The 16,706-nt window shown below is 44.2% G+C and overlaps 2 protein-coding genes and 1 pseudogene across 2 annotated transcripts in view; all 3 read right to left on the bottom strand.

The window, feature by feature from the left end:
* Positions 1–16,706, bottom strand: part of LOC141284469 (GTPase IMAP family member 4-like) — a 480,107-nt gene that overhangs the window by 419,839 nt on the left and 43,562 nt on the right. The gene's annotated exons all lie outside the window — the stretch shown is intronic.
* Positions 108–14,687, bottom strand: LOC141341930 (H-2 class I histocompatibility antigen, Q10 alpha chain-like; annotated as a pseudogene).
* On the bottom strand, positions 13,009–14,452 carry LOC141341946 (major histocompatibility complex class I-related gene protein-like). The gene is given in 4 exon segments (XM_073846440.1): positions 13,009–13,295; positions 13,369–13,656; positions 13,741–14,055; positions 14,446–14,452. Coding segments are annotated over 4 exon segments (897 nt in total).

Genomic DNA, 16,706 nt, shown 5'->3' with positions numbered 1-16,706 from the left:
CATGATCTTATATTAACAGTGATTTTTCCAATGCATGCATTTCTATCTATCTATCTATCATCTATGCTGCGTTTGGAAAACAAAAAAAGATAGTTATAGCTTTAATATCACAAACAAAAATGATTACAGCTTTTTAGTCCATTATCAAGTGATATTTCTTTTGCTATACATTTTTAATTACCCCATGTGACGATAATTGGTTCTTTGAGGGTTCTGTGGGACACAAAACAATCATATTCTGCTTTTCCATCCTCCTGTATCTCCACACTCTTCTTCATCTGGAAGGTCCCATCATGGTTTGGTCTGATTCCTGTGGATTCAACCTCATCTTCAGGCAGAGATGTGCGAGATTTCCTAATAGTCATCATCACGTCTCTGGGGTTGAATCCGGTGGCCATACAGGTGAGTTTCAGTTTGGTTTGATCACTGGATTTCCTCGCAAACACGTGAACATCTGGAGAAGCTGAAAACACAAGAATTTCTTTATCAATCGTCTGCAGATAAACAACAAATATAATTACTGTACATCTACTCACAAGCTTTTCTGAGCTCCTTGTCTCCATATTCTCTGAATTTGTTGAGCCAGTCCACACACTCTTTCTCCAGGTAGCCTTTGGTGTACTGGTTTAGGATGGGGACATTGTCCCATTTTCTCTTGGTTGGTAGAGCTGCATCAACTGGAACGACCCACTGAGAGTCTTTTATATCAAAAGACAGAAAGTCCTCTCCACCAAAGGCGTATTCACTAATGCCTTTGGAAAACTTTACTTCATCTCCCTGCTGCTCAACTTCACAACCGTGTCTCCACTGAAGAACATGAAGATCTGAAAAGGACATAAAATGTTTGTATGATAATATTAAACATCAATTATGTATGTGCAGGTTAATGTGTATGAATATCGTTCACCTGATTCATTGAGTCTCATGCGTTTCATCAGAATGTCGATATTCACATTAAACCACATTTCTTTGCTCTTTCTCGACTGGGTGCCTTTTTCCCAGTAATCCTCCTGCATTTTCTCTTTCATCCAGGTCTGTTTGGGAATCTTCTTCTGTTCCTCACTATTGTAATAGTCGATCTGTCTGTCGTCTAGCAGACCCATAGCAGTGAACTGATAGATGCCCGGCAGATTGACAGGTTTGGACAAAGCCGTGTAAATGTAATACAGCGAGTGTTTCTCTGCAGTAAAGAGCAATACAATGTGAATTAAACAATTATTCACCAGTTTAAATGTCATCAATCTGATTTAGAAAGCAGGTAAAACATCATGTGGGTGAAGCTCATTAAACTTTCAGATACAGAAAGAACCGTATAAACTGAATCTGTTATGATAATCCCAAATGCAAAAGCAATTCTAATGGGATCAAACAAGATCCTCTGGAAAACTTAAAGAAAATAATCCTACAACCCTATTTATTTAATTCTATTGAAAAAAATCTTGATTTGAAAACAGAAGTAATTGGATGATAAGGCTAAAGAAAATCAGAAATATACTAAGCAACAACAAAAACAATTCATGCTGGTTTATCTTCGGTGGGACAGCTGAAGTGAATAATTGATTATACTGTAACATTACAGTGGCACCCATTGTGGGGTGGGATGTATTAGGCAGCGAGTGAACTGTCAGTTCTTGAATTTCACTTGTTGGAAGCAGGAAAAATGGCCAAGAGAAAAGATTTGACTTTGACAAGGGCCTGATAGAGATGGCTAGATGACGGGATCAGAGTGTCTCCAAAAGTCTTGTGGGCTGTTCCCAGTCTGCAGTGGTTAGTCTCTACCAAAAGGGATGGAAGGAAGGGCAAGAGGAGAACCACTGTCAGGGTCATGAGCACACACTGTTGACGCGTACCACAACTACAGTACCTAAAGACTGTTGCAGACACTTACAGCTCTTCAGTAATGTTCCTTGATGGCAGCGTCCTCTTTTCAGCAGGATAATGCACGCTTCCACACTGCAGAAATTATACAGGAATGGTTTGAAAAACATGATGGAGAGTTCAAGGTGTTGCCTTGGCCTTCAAGTTCCCCAGTTCCCTTCCGGAGGGAACTCTACGCTGCGTCCTGGTTAGGACACTTTGGGAACTGCCTTCAGCGTGACCGGTTCTGAAGCTCTTATAAAACAACGGCAATGAACTTGACATTGACCGGCGCCAGCCCATGACGTCATTAACAAGGCGCCTACTAGTATAAAAGGGCGCTTGTGAATACAGCAACCATCTTTTTGTTCTTCAGATCACCTTGTTCTAAGCGTTTGATGGCAAGTTTGATGGCAATGTCCGGAGGTAAGCAATTTAGAAAGTGCGCTGATCTGTGTCCGCGGAGTCTGACACCGGATGATTTGCACAAGTTATGCGTGATGTGTTTGGGTGAGCAGCATGCGCGCTCCGTCCTTGAGGGGGCGGAGTGCGTGCACTGTGAGAGCTTTCCTATTAAAAAGCTCCGCTCTCGTTTGTCCTTATTCTCGAGGGGATCGGGACATCCGCCTCCTCCACGCGGCTCTGGTCCCGCGGCGGCTGAGGCTGCCCGGCGACTGAGATCGTGGGGTTCGCAGGTGGAGCTCGCTGACGAGTTCCAGAGAGGCGTGTCTCTCTCGCGCTCGCCAGCGGGAGACGAGGGCGCGCTGCTGGATGAGGATGTGTTGTCTCTCACATCCTCAGACCCAGCGGCGAGTGTTCTATTGGCTGCTAGTCAGGGCGAGCAGGAAGAGGCTGAGATGGGCGAAGATGAGTCCTTTGAGCCCGTCCAGCCCTCCTGCCCCGCGTATGAGAAGCTGATGGACGTCATGGGGCGCGCCGCCGCGAGGTTAGATCTGCCATGGCGGCGCACGCAGGAAGAGGTCTCTCACGGCAGGCTTGGTGAGAGATATCTTCCTGGCCATGTCAGGCCACCTCCTTTGAGCCTCCCATTCCTTCCCGACCTCCATGCTGAGGTCGAGAAGGCATGGGACAAACCTTACTCGGCCCGCATTGCCAGACATCAGCATGTTAACTATGCTGATGTCCAGGGAATGCGCGAGCACGGGTATGTGTCGATGCCCCCGGTGGAGGATACCCTGGCTGCGTATCTTTCCTCGGGAGGGACGTCGACACTTACGGCTCCAACCCTGCCGAATAAGCCGCTTAAGGAGACATTGCGGCTGAACGGCAGGGCATACGCGGCAGTAGGTCTGGCCGGTGCAGCCCTGCACACTGTAGCGGTGTTGCAGGCGTACCAGGCCGACCTGCTCAAAGATCTGGACCAGGGCCTGGGGCTTTCCCCGGAGGAGGTGTCTGAGCTGCGCCGCACCACTGATCTCTCTCTGAGGGCCACCAGACAGACCGCGACCGCTGTTGGTCGCGCTATGTCTGCTTTGGTGGCCACAGAGAGACATCTGTGGGTGAACCTGACGGGCATCGGGGAGAAAGAGAAGCGTTTTCTCCTCGATGCCCCGGTTTCGCCTTCCGAACTTTTTGGCACGTCTGTACAGACGGTGGTGGAGAAGTTCAGGGAGGCGAAGGCGCGCTCAGCAGCCTTTAAGTCTTTCATCCCTCGCCGGTCCGCGCCCGCACCCGACCACCGCAGACAGCCTGGCCCGTCCCGGCCCCAGGGCCGGAGACAGGGCCAGGTGGCTAGTGTGGCCGCTCGAGGCCCTCCACCTCCACGGAGCAGGTCTCAGAGGAGGCGTGATACGCGGCGTAGGAAGCCGGATCTCAGGGAAACGATCCAGCGCTGGCGTGAAAGCAGGCAGGAGTCGGGTACCTGAGGTCCCTCCCTTTCGCCCCTCGCGCCCGCTCGGCCGCCTGCCTTCCTGTCCTAAATTCTAGACTCCGGGGCCGGGCCTATGATGAAGCTACTAACGCATTCTGACAGGCTCGGTATACGAACTGACATATCTGGGTGTTATATGTGTGTGTACATGTTTGTCTTCCAGCTCCGCTTGGGTGAGACTTAGTTTGGGCTCCTTAAATCTGAGCCCCCCGGTCCCCATTGCTAAGTGTAGCTAGGTCTCCCCTCTTCCTGAGGTAGTGTCTGGACCTCCACTTCTGTTAAACTCCTGTGGGGTTAGAAGCGTTGTTAGGCTCCCTTAAGCAAGCACCACCGAGTGTTTCTCGCCTGGAGCCTCCGCCGTTGGAGCATAATGTGGCAAACCTGCATACGCATGTTCACCCACCTGCTGGGGCGGCAGTCTACCCCGTCCCGTGGTGAGAGTCCCTCTAGACTCCGCTCGTCTGAGTGTGAAGACCGGGAGGTTGGGTAGGTTCCCCACCTTTTCTTTTTTAGAAGATAGGAGCAACCCAGGGTTGAGCGCATGGGCTGCCTCTCTTGGTGAGTCAGTGCACTTTAGGCCCCGCTCCCCAGGGCCCTGTAAAAAGGGAAAGAAAGAAGTTTCTTTAGTGAGAGAGGGCAGTTTAGAAGGTAAAGCCCTAAGTGTGAGGATTTTTCAGGCCTCCTCTCCCTGAGAGTTGTGCCTACGAGATTCCCCTCTACGGGGGCTCTTGTTTAGGCTGATTTCTCACAAGCTCTATCAGTTCTGGGCAGTTCTGGTAGCTGGTAGGCTCTTGTGAGCCTCGCTCCATACCGAAGTGCACAGTATTAGGTCCTCCTTGGCGGAAGCCCTGGGTTGGACCTCCAGGTTCCACTTCTGAACCCTGTTTAGGCGCTTACAGTGCTGCCCAGATAGCACTTAGGGGTTTGAGTGTAGTGGGTCTCCCCTCATTAGTATGAGTTTGTTGGTGAGCACCCCCTCTCTCAGACTGTCCTGCCACGGTGAGCGTTACCAGGATGTTGCAGGCTTCCTCTCATCGAGAGTTCTTCTTAGGAGCCTCCGCTCTTCGCTGCTGCTGTTCTAGACCTCCTTTCGCCTAGTGGCGTCATGTTGTAGGTCGGGCGGTTGGTCTTCCCCCACGGTTTAGACTTAGAATGGTTAGACGTGTTCCCCTGTTCGAGAACCGTCCAGTTGCAGCCTTCGCTCCCCTCAGTGCTCCGCTGACAAGTACATACTCGTGGTTTTTAGCTGGTAGGCCTGCTAGGCCTCGCTAACTGCCGGCTATGTGCTTTGTGCTCTCTGCCAAAGCCCAGTATTGTAAGGCTCTTTTCGTTCAGACCTGAAGCCTCCTCTCCACAGTATCCTGTGAGGTGGGTTCATGTACTTGTAGCGTTGAGTGTAGCCAGGTCTCCCCTCAGTAGGGTTTTTCTGAGACCTCCACTTTCGAGCATCTCTCTCGCTAGGGACTACTAGAATACCATTCACCAAGACCGAGTGTTGTCAGGCTTTCTCTCTCTGTAAGATTCGTTTCAAGCCTCCACTCTACGGGGCCCCTGTTTTCTGCATTTAGGCCCTGCTGTGAGTCCTGGTATTCTCTAAAGCGTTGAGTGTAGCTAGGTCTCCCCTCACTAAAATATTGGGTGAGATCTCCACTCTATAGAGCTAGGAGATTGAGCGTTGCTTGGCTTCCTCCCATTCGAGGGTTTCTGTGAAGCCTCCGTTCCCCTGAAGCTCCGCTTCCGGTACTTTTAGACGTGAGTGTAGCTAGATCTCCCCTCACTGTATATTTAGTGTGAGATTTCCACTCTGTAGAGCTGGGAGGTTGAGCGTTGTCAGGTGTTCCTCTTATTCTGAGAGTCTCTATGAAGGCCTCCGTTCCCCAGAAGCTCCGTTTTTAGTACCTCCCAGCGTGAGTGTAGCCAGGTCTCTCCTCACTTAGAGCGTTGAGACCTCCACTCGTAAAGAGCTGGCGGATTGAGCGTGTTGGGGCTTCCCCTCTGGTGAGGCCCCCGTTCTCCAGAAGCTCCGCTTCCAGTCTTTCCCTCCAGGCGTGAGTGTAGTCAGGTCTCACCTCACAAAGGGTTATCAAGATCTCCACTCCTAAGAGCTAGTGGATTGAACGTTGTCAGGTTTCCTCTCTTTTTGAGAGTCTTCTGTGAAGCCTCCGTTCTCCAGAAGCTCCGCCTTCAGTACTCTAGGCGTGAGTGTAGCCAGGTCTCCCCTCACTGTAGGGTTATTCGAGGTCTCCACTCCCAAGAGCTAGTGGATGGAATGTTGTCAGGTTTCCTCTCTTCTTTAGAGAGTCTTCTGTGAAGCCTCCATTCTCCAGAAGCTCCGCTTCTCGTACTGCTGGGCGTGAGTGTAGCTAGGTCTCCCCTCACTGAAGGGTTGTCTGAGATCTCCACTCCTAAGAGCTAGTGGATTGAACGTTGTCAGGTTTCCTCTCTTTCTAGAGAGTCTTCTGTGAAGCCTCCATTCTCCAGAAGCTCCGCCTCCGGTACTCTTAGGCGTGAGTGTAGCCAGGTCTCCCCTCACTGTAGGGTTATTCGAGGCCTCCACTCCCAAGAGCTAGTGGATGGAATGTTGTCAGGTTTCCTCTCTTCTTTAGAGAGTCTTCTGTGAAGCCTCCATTCTCCAGAAGCTCCGCTTCTCGTACTGCTGGGCGTGAGTGTAGCTAGGTCTCCCCTCACTGAAGGGTTGTCTGAGATCTCCACTCCTAAGAACTAGTGGATTGAACGTTGTCAGGTTTCCTCTCTTTTCCTCTCCTTATTATAGGAGAGGAGGAATTGTATAAACTTGTTAAATCATCTAAACCCACAACATGTATGTTAGACCCTATTCCATCTAAGCTACTAAAGGAGGTACTTCCAGAAGTCTCTCTTCTGAATATTATTAATTCATCACTATCATTAGGATATGTCCCCAAAACCTTCAAAATAGCTGTTATTAAGCCACTCATTAAAAAAACCACAACTTGACCCCTATGAATTAATTAACTACAGACCAATTTCGAATCTCCCTTTTCTGTCAAAGGTACTAGAAAAGGTAGTATCCTCACAATTATGCTCCTTCTTAGAGAAAAATGGTATCTGCGAGGATTTCCAGTCAGGTTTTAGACCATATCATAGTACTGAGACTGCTCTAATTAGAGTAACAAATGACCTGCTATTGTCAAGCGATCGTGGTTGCATCTCTCTATTAGTGCTACTGGATCTTAGTGCCGCATTTGATACTATTGACCACAACATTCTTTTAAATAGACTTGAAAATTATGTAGGCATTAGTGGTAGTGCACTGGCATGGTTCAAATCGTACTTATCTGACCGTCATCAGTTTGTGGCAATAAATGAAGAGGTATCATTTAGATCGCAAGTGCAGTATGGAGTACCTCAAGGCTCAGTGCTAGGGCCATTACTTTTTACGCTTTACATGTTACCCTTGGGAGATATCATCAGGAAACATGGTGTTAGCTTTCATTGTTACGCTGATGATACTCAGCTCTATATTTCTTCGCAGCCCGGCAAAACATATACATTCGAAAAACTAACAGAATGCATAGCTGATATTAAAAACTGGATGGCGAATAACTTCTTACTGTTAAATTCTGAAAAAACAGAGGTATTAATTATTGGACCTAAAACCTCCACAAGTAATGACCTAAAACACAGTCTAATACTAGATGGCTGCTCTGTAAATTCGTCGTCATCAGTTAGGAACCTAGGCGTCCTATTCGATAGCAATCTCTCCTTTGAAAGCCACATTTCTAGCATCTGCAAAACCGCATTTCTCCATCTTAAAAATATATCGAAATTACGACCTATGCTATCAATGTCAAATGCTGAAACATTAATTCATGCGTTCATGACCTCAAGGATAGATTATTGTAATGCTTTATTGGGTGGTTGTTCTGCACGCTTAATAAACAAACTCCAGCTGGTCCAAAATGCAGCAGCTAGAGTTCTTACTAGAACCAGAAAGTATGACCATATTAGCCCGGTTCTGTCAGCACTGCATTGGCTCCCTATTAAACATCGTATAGATTTTAAAATCTTGCTAATTACTTATAAAGCCCTCAATGGTTTAGCTCCTCAGTACTTGAACGAGCTCCTATTGTATTATAGTCCTTCACGTCCGCTGCGTTCTCAAAATTCTGGCAATTTGATAATACCTAGAATATCAAAATCAACTGCCGGCGGCAGATCATTTTCTTATCTAGCGCCTAAACTCTGGAACAATCTACCTAACACTGTTCGGGAGGCAGACACACTCTGTCAGTTTAAATCTAGATTAAAGACACATCTCTTTAACCTGGCTTACACATAAAATCATTAACACATTTCTATAATTCAAATCCGTTAAAGGATTGTTAGGCTGCATTAATTAGGTCAACCGGAACCGAAAACACCTCCCATAACACCTGATGCACTCGTTGCATCGTAAAAAGAATGGCATCTACGCTAATATTGGTCTGTTTCATTCTTATTCCGAGGTCACCGTAGCCTCCAGACCCAGCCTGTATCCGGATCAGATGGTCACTCCAGTCCCCCGGATCCAGTCCGTACCCAGCTTAGATCATGGATCACCACCTAGAGATGACTTCAATAGCCGTGGATGTCAACCAGATGAGCTCCAAGGTGGATCATCAATAAAGACCTCGCCAACCTTGACGGCCATCGGCGCTACACCACAGGATCCTGATGAGTTCTCTACAATCAGACATTGGTACAAACTGTTGTTTGGTCTGGCCAGAGGAGAACTGGTCCCCCGACTGAGCCTGGTTTCTCCCAAGGTTTTTTTCTCCATTTCTGTCACCTGTGGAGTTTTGGTTCCTTGCCGCTGTCGCCTCTGGCTTGCTTAGTTGGGGACACTTTCCAGCGATATCGTATACTATTTGAACTGAACTGACGATGATATCACTGAATTCATTGATGAACTGCCTTTAACTGAAAATTGATTGTTACAATAATGCGTTACTTACACACTATTGTGCTGTTTAAATACTGTGCAGTTGCTTTGACACAATCTGTATTGTAAAAGGCGCTATATAAATAAAGGTGACTTGACTTGACTTGACTTTAGAGTCTTCCGTGAAGCCTCCGTTCTCCAGAAGCTCCGCTTCTAGTACTTTCAAGCGTGAGTGTAGCCAGGTCTCCCCTCACCGAAGGGTTATTTGAGATCTCCACTCCTAAGAGCTAGTGGCTTGAACGTTGTCAGGTTTCCTCTCTTTTTAGAGAGTCTTCTGTGAAGCCTCCGTTCTCCAGAAGCTCCGCTTCCAGTATTTCATAGCGTGAGTGTAGCCAGGTCTCCCCTCACCAAGAGGATTTGTGTTTGAGGCCTCCACTCTTCCAGAGCTCCGAAGCTCCGCTGCCAGGCTCCACTGTCGCCTGTGATAATGATATGGTGTTTCCCTCGCTACGCTCTGGGCACTTCTTCAAATCCACAATTGTGGTGAGTTCTCACGCAAAGCTTTGGGCACTTCTTAAAACCCACGTGAAGTGGTAAGTGCACACGCAAGTCCTTGGGCACTTTCTGAAATCCACATGAGTGGTAAAGATCCCCCCCGAAGGTTGGGTCCTTTTCAAAAAATCCTGTATGGTATGGGTTACGCAGTATTTCTCCGTTCCCATTCTAGAGTTGGTTCTAAACACCCCTGGGTTGTTACAACTCCACTGCAGACAGTACTACCTATAGGTTCGAGTGCCGCTAGGCTTCCTCTCATCTAGAGAGTCTTCTTGCAGAAGCCTCCACTCTCCCAAAAAAAAAGGGAAAATAAGTTTGGGCGTGAGTGTAGCCAGGTCTCCCCTCACTGAAGGGTTTTTTGAGACCTCCACTCCTAAGAGCTAGTGGATTGAATATTTCAGGTTTCCTCTCTCGTTAGAGAGTCTTCTGTGAAGCCTCCGTTCTCCAAAAGCTCCGCTTCCAGTATTTTCAAGCGTGAGTGTAGCCAGGTCTCCCCTCACCAAGAGGGTTTATGCTTGAGACCTCCACTCTTACAGAGCTCCGAAGCTCCGCTGCCAGGCTCCGCTGTCGCCTGTGATTATGATACGGTGATTCCCTCGCTACGCTCTGGGCACCTCCTCGAATCCACAATAGTGGTGAGTACTCACGCAAAGCTTTGAGCACTCCTTAAAAACCCACGTGAAGTGGTAAGTGCACACGCAAGTCCTTGGGCACTTTCTGAAATCCATGTCAGTGGTAAAGATTCCCCCCGAAGGTTGGGTTCTTTTCTAAAAAACCTATATGGTATGGGTCACGCAGTATTTCTCCGTTCCCATTCTAGAGTTGGTTCTAAAAACCTCTGGGTTTTTCCAACTCCACTGCAGACAGCACTACTTATAGGATCGAGTGTCGCTAGACTTCCTCTCATCTAGAGAGTCTTCTTGCAGAAGCCTCCACTCTCCTGAGAAACTCCACTTAGGTGGTTCTATTGCTTAGGCTCCTGGAGCCTCATGAATCACCTCCAGTGTTGAGTGTAGTCAGGTCTCTGACCTCCACTCCCAGAGTTCCCCGCAAGCACAGAGTGTTGCCAGGCTTCCTCTCGTCCCGAGAGTCTGTTTGGAGCCTCCGCTCTTCAGAACCCCCGCTTAGTATGAAGACTTAAGGATAAGCTTCACTACTTTCTCTAGCGGTGATTGTAGTTAGGCCTACTCTCGCTTAGAAGCATCAGGCCTCCACTCCTAGGAGTTCCGTGCCTGGGTGGCCGAGCTGGCCGTGACGTCGGCCCGTGCGATTCTCGCGAGTGGGGAGTGAGGTTCCTTCTTGACTCCTCAATCAGTCAGTTGTTCACTTACTCCTCAGCATGGCGGCGTTGGTATATCGTTCCCAAAGTGTCCTAACCAGGACGCAGCGTATAGTTCCCTCCGGAAGGGAACGTCTCAGGTTACGTAGGTAACCCTAGTTCCCTGAGGACAGGGAACGAGACGCTGCGTCTCGTAGCCATGCATCGGGCCCCACTTTCCAGCAGACAAAAAGATGGTTGCTGTATTCACAAGCGCCCTTTTATACTAGTAGGCGCCTTGTTAATGACGTCATGGGCTGGCGCCGGTCAATGTCAAGTTCATTGCCGTTATTTTATAAGAGCTTCAGAACCGGTCACGCTGAAGGCAGTTCCCAAAGTGTCCTAACCAGGACGCAGCGTCTCGTTCCCTGTCCTCAGGGAACTAGGGTTACCTACGTAACCTGAGATGATCTCAATCTTATTGAGCATCTATAGGACGTGCTGGACCAAAAATCTGATCCGTGGAGGCCCCAACTTTCAACTTGAAGGACTTTTAAGGATCTGCTAATGTCTTGGAAACCAAAGTTCAGAGATCTTGTGCAGTCAGTGTTGTTTACACAGTTAAAGAGTTGGATTCCAATGCTAAACACAGCCAAAGTTTCAAAAAAATGATGTATTACAGAGTCATTCTGTGCCAAATATACCCCTACTGGATTCATGTAAGTTTGATGTAAGGAAGAGTGGAAGTCCTTGGATGGGCACTTCTCATGGAAGAGCACATCTGTGCACACATCAACCAGAGTCAGAGCGGGAGTCCTTCCACCGACGTGCTTCAACCAGGTTACGGAAGTAGTCTGCAACGCTGCACAGGACTTGCTCGAGAAGAATCCAAAGACATGTGTTTTGGTTGTGAGCAAAAGATGACCTTGTTCAGCTCTCAAAGAACTCAGCGTTACATAAAATGTGGATGCAGTTTGTTTTTCCAGGGCAGCAACAGAGTTTCATAAGTGTGTTTGTCTGCTCCCGTCACTTCTGTGATTAATGTTTTACAAATAAGGCCCAGTTCGATACTGGTTTTGCACATTGTTTATACTGTAATACTACTCTGTAGGTATTTGAGGACAACATGAGATTTTGTCCAATTTAAGCAGGTTGTTTTAATGTTATGGCTGGTCAGTGTATTATACGTCATACGTGATGCAGCAGCACACAACCTTCTGCATGAAAACGTGAAACCATTATTGTAAGCAGCCCTGAATGTAATTGAGATTTCTCCTATATAGAAAGACACCGATATTTCATTTAAAATAGAGTTACCACTTTGAATGACTTTCTCTGGAGAGCCAGTCACACTGCTGTCCAATGTTTCACCAGCTCTCTCTCGTCCTGATGGAGAAACAGTGAAATGTCACATTGATGTAGTTTGAATCTGCTTGAAATTTGATGGTAAATAATAGAGTTGTGGTACTCGGACTTGTACTCGGACTCGAGTCCGGTCTTGAGTACAATTTTTAGCGGACTCAGACTTGTCAATGACTCGGATGCATTCTGACTCGGACTTGACTCAGTATTGGCACAAGTGACACGAAAAGTAATCTCTTGGAGATTATTCATAAAAATGCAGTCGGTTTTTCTTGAGTAAATTTGAACATTTGGGAGAAATACAGATGTGTCAAAATATATGATCTGTGCATCCGGTCTTAAAGCGACAGCATGTAAACCTATATTACATTTGCCTGTTTTATCTCACAATTCAGAATTTTTTATATGTTGTTTATATGTTGTATTTCAGACTTTATAATTCAATTTAACAGTAGCAAGTTTGTCAGTTCTGAGGAGGAAAATGTCAGAAGTGTGGGATATAAACTGATGATTTTGAGCTGAGGGGAAAAGGGAGAATGTCTTTTCTTATCCGAATTGTAAGATATAATCTCGGAATTGTGAAAAATAAAGTCAGAATTGTGAAATGTAAACTCAAATTTAATTCTAACTACAATTTTTCACATTCTAAAAGCTGTTTCACTGAAATATGTCACAATACAAAAGCTATAACTTCTGTTACATGACTTTAAGTTTTGCTGAGCAGGACTCTAATTATGAGATGGTGTGAAATCAAAAATCAAAATGGCAATATGCAACAGAGGTTTGCTTTTGTTACATTTAAACTGTCATTGCCTTATTTTAGTTGTAAAGGTTAAAACAAGGTTAAGATACTGACAAACAGTAGTGTTTAGTTGGACTCGGACTTGAGTCCGACTCGCCCCATTTTGGACTTGGACTCGACTTGGACTCGAATGGTTAAAGACTCAGACTTGACTCAGACTCGACTTAGGTGGACTCGAACCCAACACTTGTAAATAACAAAAACATACCAGCAGGCGTTTCAGCATTCAATGATTCAGCAGCTTGTCCTGGAAAATGCAACCATGATACACATTTAATCTCAAAGCGACAGGTCAAAATATTTCATTCACACAAAGATAGAAAATGATCTGAATAACATCTGATGCTTGTGCTTTAGAGACTGAATATAATGCCTTCAGTTTACCTACCCAGTTTTAGCATAATTGATTTAAAGGTTCTGTGGGTCACAAAACAATCATATTCTGCTTTTTCATCCTCCTGGATCTCCACACTCTTCTTCATCTGGAAGGTCCCATCATGGTTTGGTCTGATTCCTGTAGATTCAACCTCATCTTCAGGCAGAGATGTGCAATATTTCCTAATGGTCATCTTCACATCTTTGGCATAGAATCCGGAGGCCATACAGGTGAGTTTGAGCTTGGTTTGATCACTGGATTTCCTTTCAAACGCATGAACGTCTGGAGGAGCTGAAAACACAAGAATTTGTTTATTAATTGTCTGCAGATAAACAACAAATATAATTACTGTACATGTACTCACAAGCCTTTCTGAGCTCCTCATCTGCATATTCTCTGAATTTATTGAGCCAGTCCACACACTCTTTCTCCAGGTAGCCTTTGGTGTACTGGTTTAGGATGGGGACATTGTCCCATTTTCTCTTGGTTGGTAGAGCTGCATCAACTGGAGCGACCCACTGAGAGTCTTTTATATCAAAAGACAGAAAGTCCTCTCCATCAAAGGCGTATTCACTAATGCCTTTGGAAAACACAAAATCACTTCCCTGCTGCTCAACTTCACAACCGTGTCTCCACTGAAAAACATGAAGAACTGAAAAGGACATAAAATGTTTGTATGGTAATATTATACAACAAATTATGTATTTAAGAGTTAATGTGTATGAATATTCCTCACCTGATTCACTTTGATTTGTGCGTTTCATCAAAATGTCGATATTCACATTAAACCACTGTTCTTTGCTCTTTCTCGACTGGGTGCCTTTTTCCCAGTAATCCTCCTGCATTTTCTCTTTCATCCAGGTCTGTTTGGGAATCTTCTTCTGTTCCTAACTATTGTAATAGTCGATCTGTATGTCGTCTAGCAGACCCATAGCAGTGAACTGATAGATGCCCGGCAGATTGACAGGTTTGGACAAACCAGTGTAAATGTAATACAGCGAGTGTTTCTCTGCAGTAAAGAGCAATACAATGTGAATTAAACAATTATTCACTGTTTTGTGATGAAATTAAATGAGAAAACAGGTAAACAGTCATAATATATACACATGTAATGCTCTAAGAGACATTTTAATCTAGTCAACCATCCAAATATAAACACAATACTAAAAACAATAAGTTTAAACTTATGTTACTTATTAGAGTTCAATGAAACTAATGACCACAGTTAGCTAACAATGCTTTTGGAAAACACACCCTTGGATAAATTTCCATTTTTCAGTTTATTTTGTCCAAATGCATCTGCTTATCCAATAGGACCTACTCTTTGTTAAATTAATTTGATGCATCTAAAAAGTCTTGTTGAGTGGGTAGTTACAGTTTTTAGTTGACAAAACTTGTTTTACTTTTATATTTCGTATACGATGCATGCATTTAATCTCACATTTCATTTCTGTCCTCACAAAGACGTTTTAAATCACGACGTATACTCGTTACTTTCACTTTCATTCTCTAAAACACGCAGAAACTTTTAAACATACCTGCTTGAAGTGAAGGCAATGTCCCATAAAGAAGAAACACACAAAACTGAGCAAAGATCTTCGTCTTAACGACTCTTTCCATATTGAAAGGTCTTTGTTGTGTAAATTTGACGATTTTTGTTTTCGTTGAACGTAAATACAGCAGAATAGGAGCTGCAGAAAATAGCGGATGATGTTTTAACCAATAAGAAAATAATACGATAAAGTCATCATTGAAATTTGATCTGTGTCTGGGCAGAAAAAGACGGTCTATTACTGTTACAGTGATGAACAGTTAAGTGTTCACAAGGTCATTTATTAATGATATATTTACAATTAACAATTCTTTCTCAAAGATGATGGTGTAGCTGTTCTCAAAATGTTTACAAATACAATAAGCAATTAAATCATTCAAATAATTAAAGAGTAGCAGACATTAGTTATTCAACTTGATTGTGTTCTGACAGTGGGAAGAAATAATAATACTCGTTTTGTCTTACAAAGATAAAAAGCCCATGTATATACATGAAATATAGATTTGATTAGTTATCGTCTGTTTAGGCAGTCATTTAATCACTGTAAATAATAATAATAAAAAAAATCTATACTGTAGGCTATATCAGGGTTAGTTAACTAAAACTATTATCATAAAAACAGCTTTTCAGTATTTAGAAACATTATTTTGTAACTGTCGTTCTAGTAATGATAATATCTCACCCTAAAATATATATTATTGCCATTAACATTCACTCTTGCGTTTCAAACCTGTTTAAAAAATTTTTTTACAGTCTATGGTTTAAACGTATTTTCCCAGTTAGATATGATTGGTTAACGGGTCTCACAACCTCGCTCTGATTGGTCAGATTGGCGCGCCAACGTCCTCGCGTTGCGTTTCTGTCACAGGGCGCGTTTCAATTCAAATTCTATGTCGTTCTAACCTGTTAGCAGGTTTAAACTGATATATCACCTGCACAACAATTCCCTGAAGAAATTATACGTCATATAACGTGAAAAAATGTCTAGTTTAAACGTAATCTGTGAGAAAATCCACGACGGTCATGGGCCGCGGTGGGAACGCGGTGACATTTGCGTCGCGTGCGTCGTGGAGATGATGGACAGGACGGATGTGTCGGTAAGAACCGTATTATTTCTAACAATTAAAATAAATAAATAAATAAATAAAAAATGTGTGTTTACGAGCGACGCGGTGTGGCTGCTCATGACTGACGTTCTCGTAGGCAGTGCGCAAGCGCGCGGCGCTCGTGGCCGTGATGCGCGTGGACGCGGTTCGGGAGCTGCTGTACTGCGAAGAAGAGCGAAGAATAAACTTCATCTCGTCGCTACTGAGTAACACACACATTTACACACACAAATTCATCAATTTATTTAATTATTATTCTTGTAATCATACTCTTTTGTGATCCTGGACCACAAAAGCCAGGTACATTTATAAAGTCATAAGGGTAAATATTTTGAAATTGAGATTTGAACAGATGAAAGCTAAATAAATAAGCTTTCCATTGATTTATAGTTTGTTAGGATAAGACATAATGTGAAAATCTGGAATCTGAGGTTGCAAATAAATCAAAGTATTGACAATATTGCCTTTAAAGTTGTCTTAGTTGTTCTTAGCAATGCATATTACTAATCAAAAATTAACTTCTGATATTTTTACTGTAGGAAATTTACAAAATATCTCAATGCAACATGATCTTTACTTAATATCCCAATGATTCTTGGCATAAAATAAAAAATTATAATTTTGACCCATACAATGTATGGCTTTTGTTACAAATACAGACTGGTTTTGTGGTCCAGAGTCACATTTATGAAGCTCAAAATAACTTGAATCGTTTTAATTCACAAAGTAACTCTCTCAAGTCATCACTGCTGTCGAAACATTTCATTTGCAAATGAAACTCAACTCAAACACTCACAAACACAGCTTTTACAAAATAAAAGCAAGTGTTGATATTTAGGGTACAACGGGGCTAAAGCCACACCTTAAGAAAAATGATTCTGAAAGCGTTGAAGGAGATCACATAATAATTTAATATAGATTTACAGTAGTAACAACAAATTATATATTTTTATATGATGATTAATAGCATAAACATGGTGACCCAACATTTTATATGATATTTACCATCTAAATCTAACAATGTCACGTCAACGAATGGAAATT

The sequence above is a fragment of the Garra rufa genome, chromosome 1, assembly GCF_049309525.1.
Source record: "Garra rufa chromosome 1, GarRuf1.0, whole genome shotgun sequence".
In the NCBI taxonomy this organism is placed as follows: domain Eukaryota; kingdom Metazoa; phylum Chordata; class Actinopteri; order Cypriniformes; family Cyprinidae; genus Garra; species Garra rufa.
Note: the sequence above shows the minus strand (reverse complement) of the source record. Positions and strands in the feature narration are given on the sequence as shown.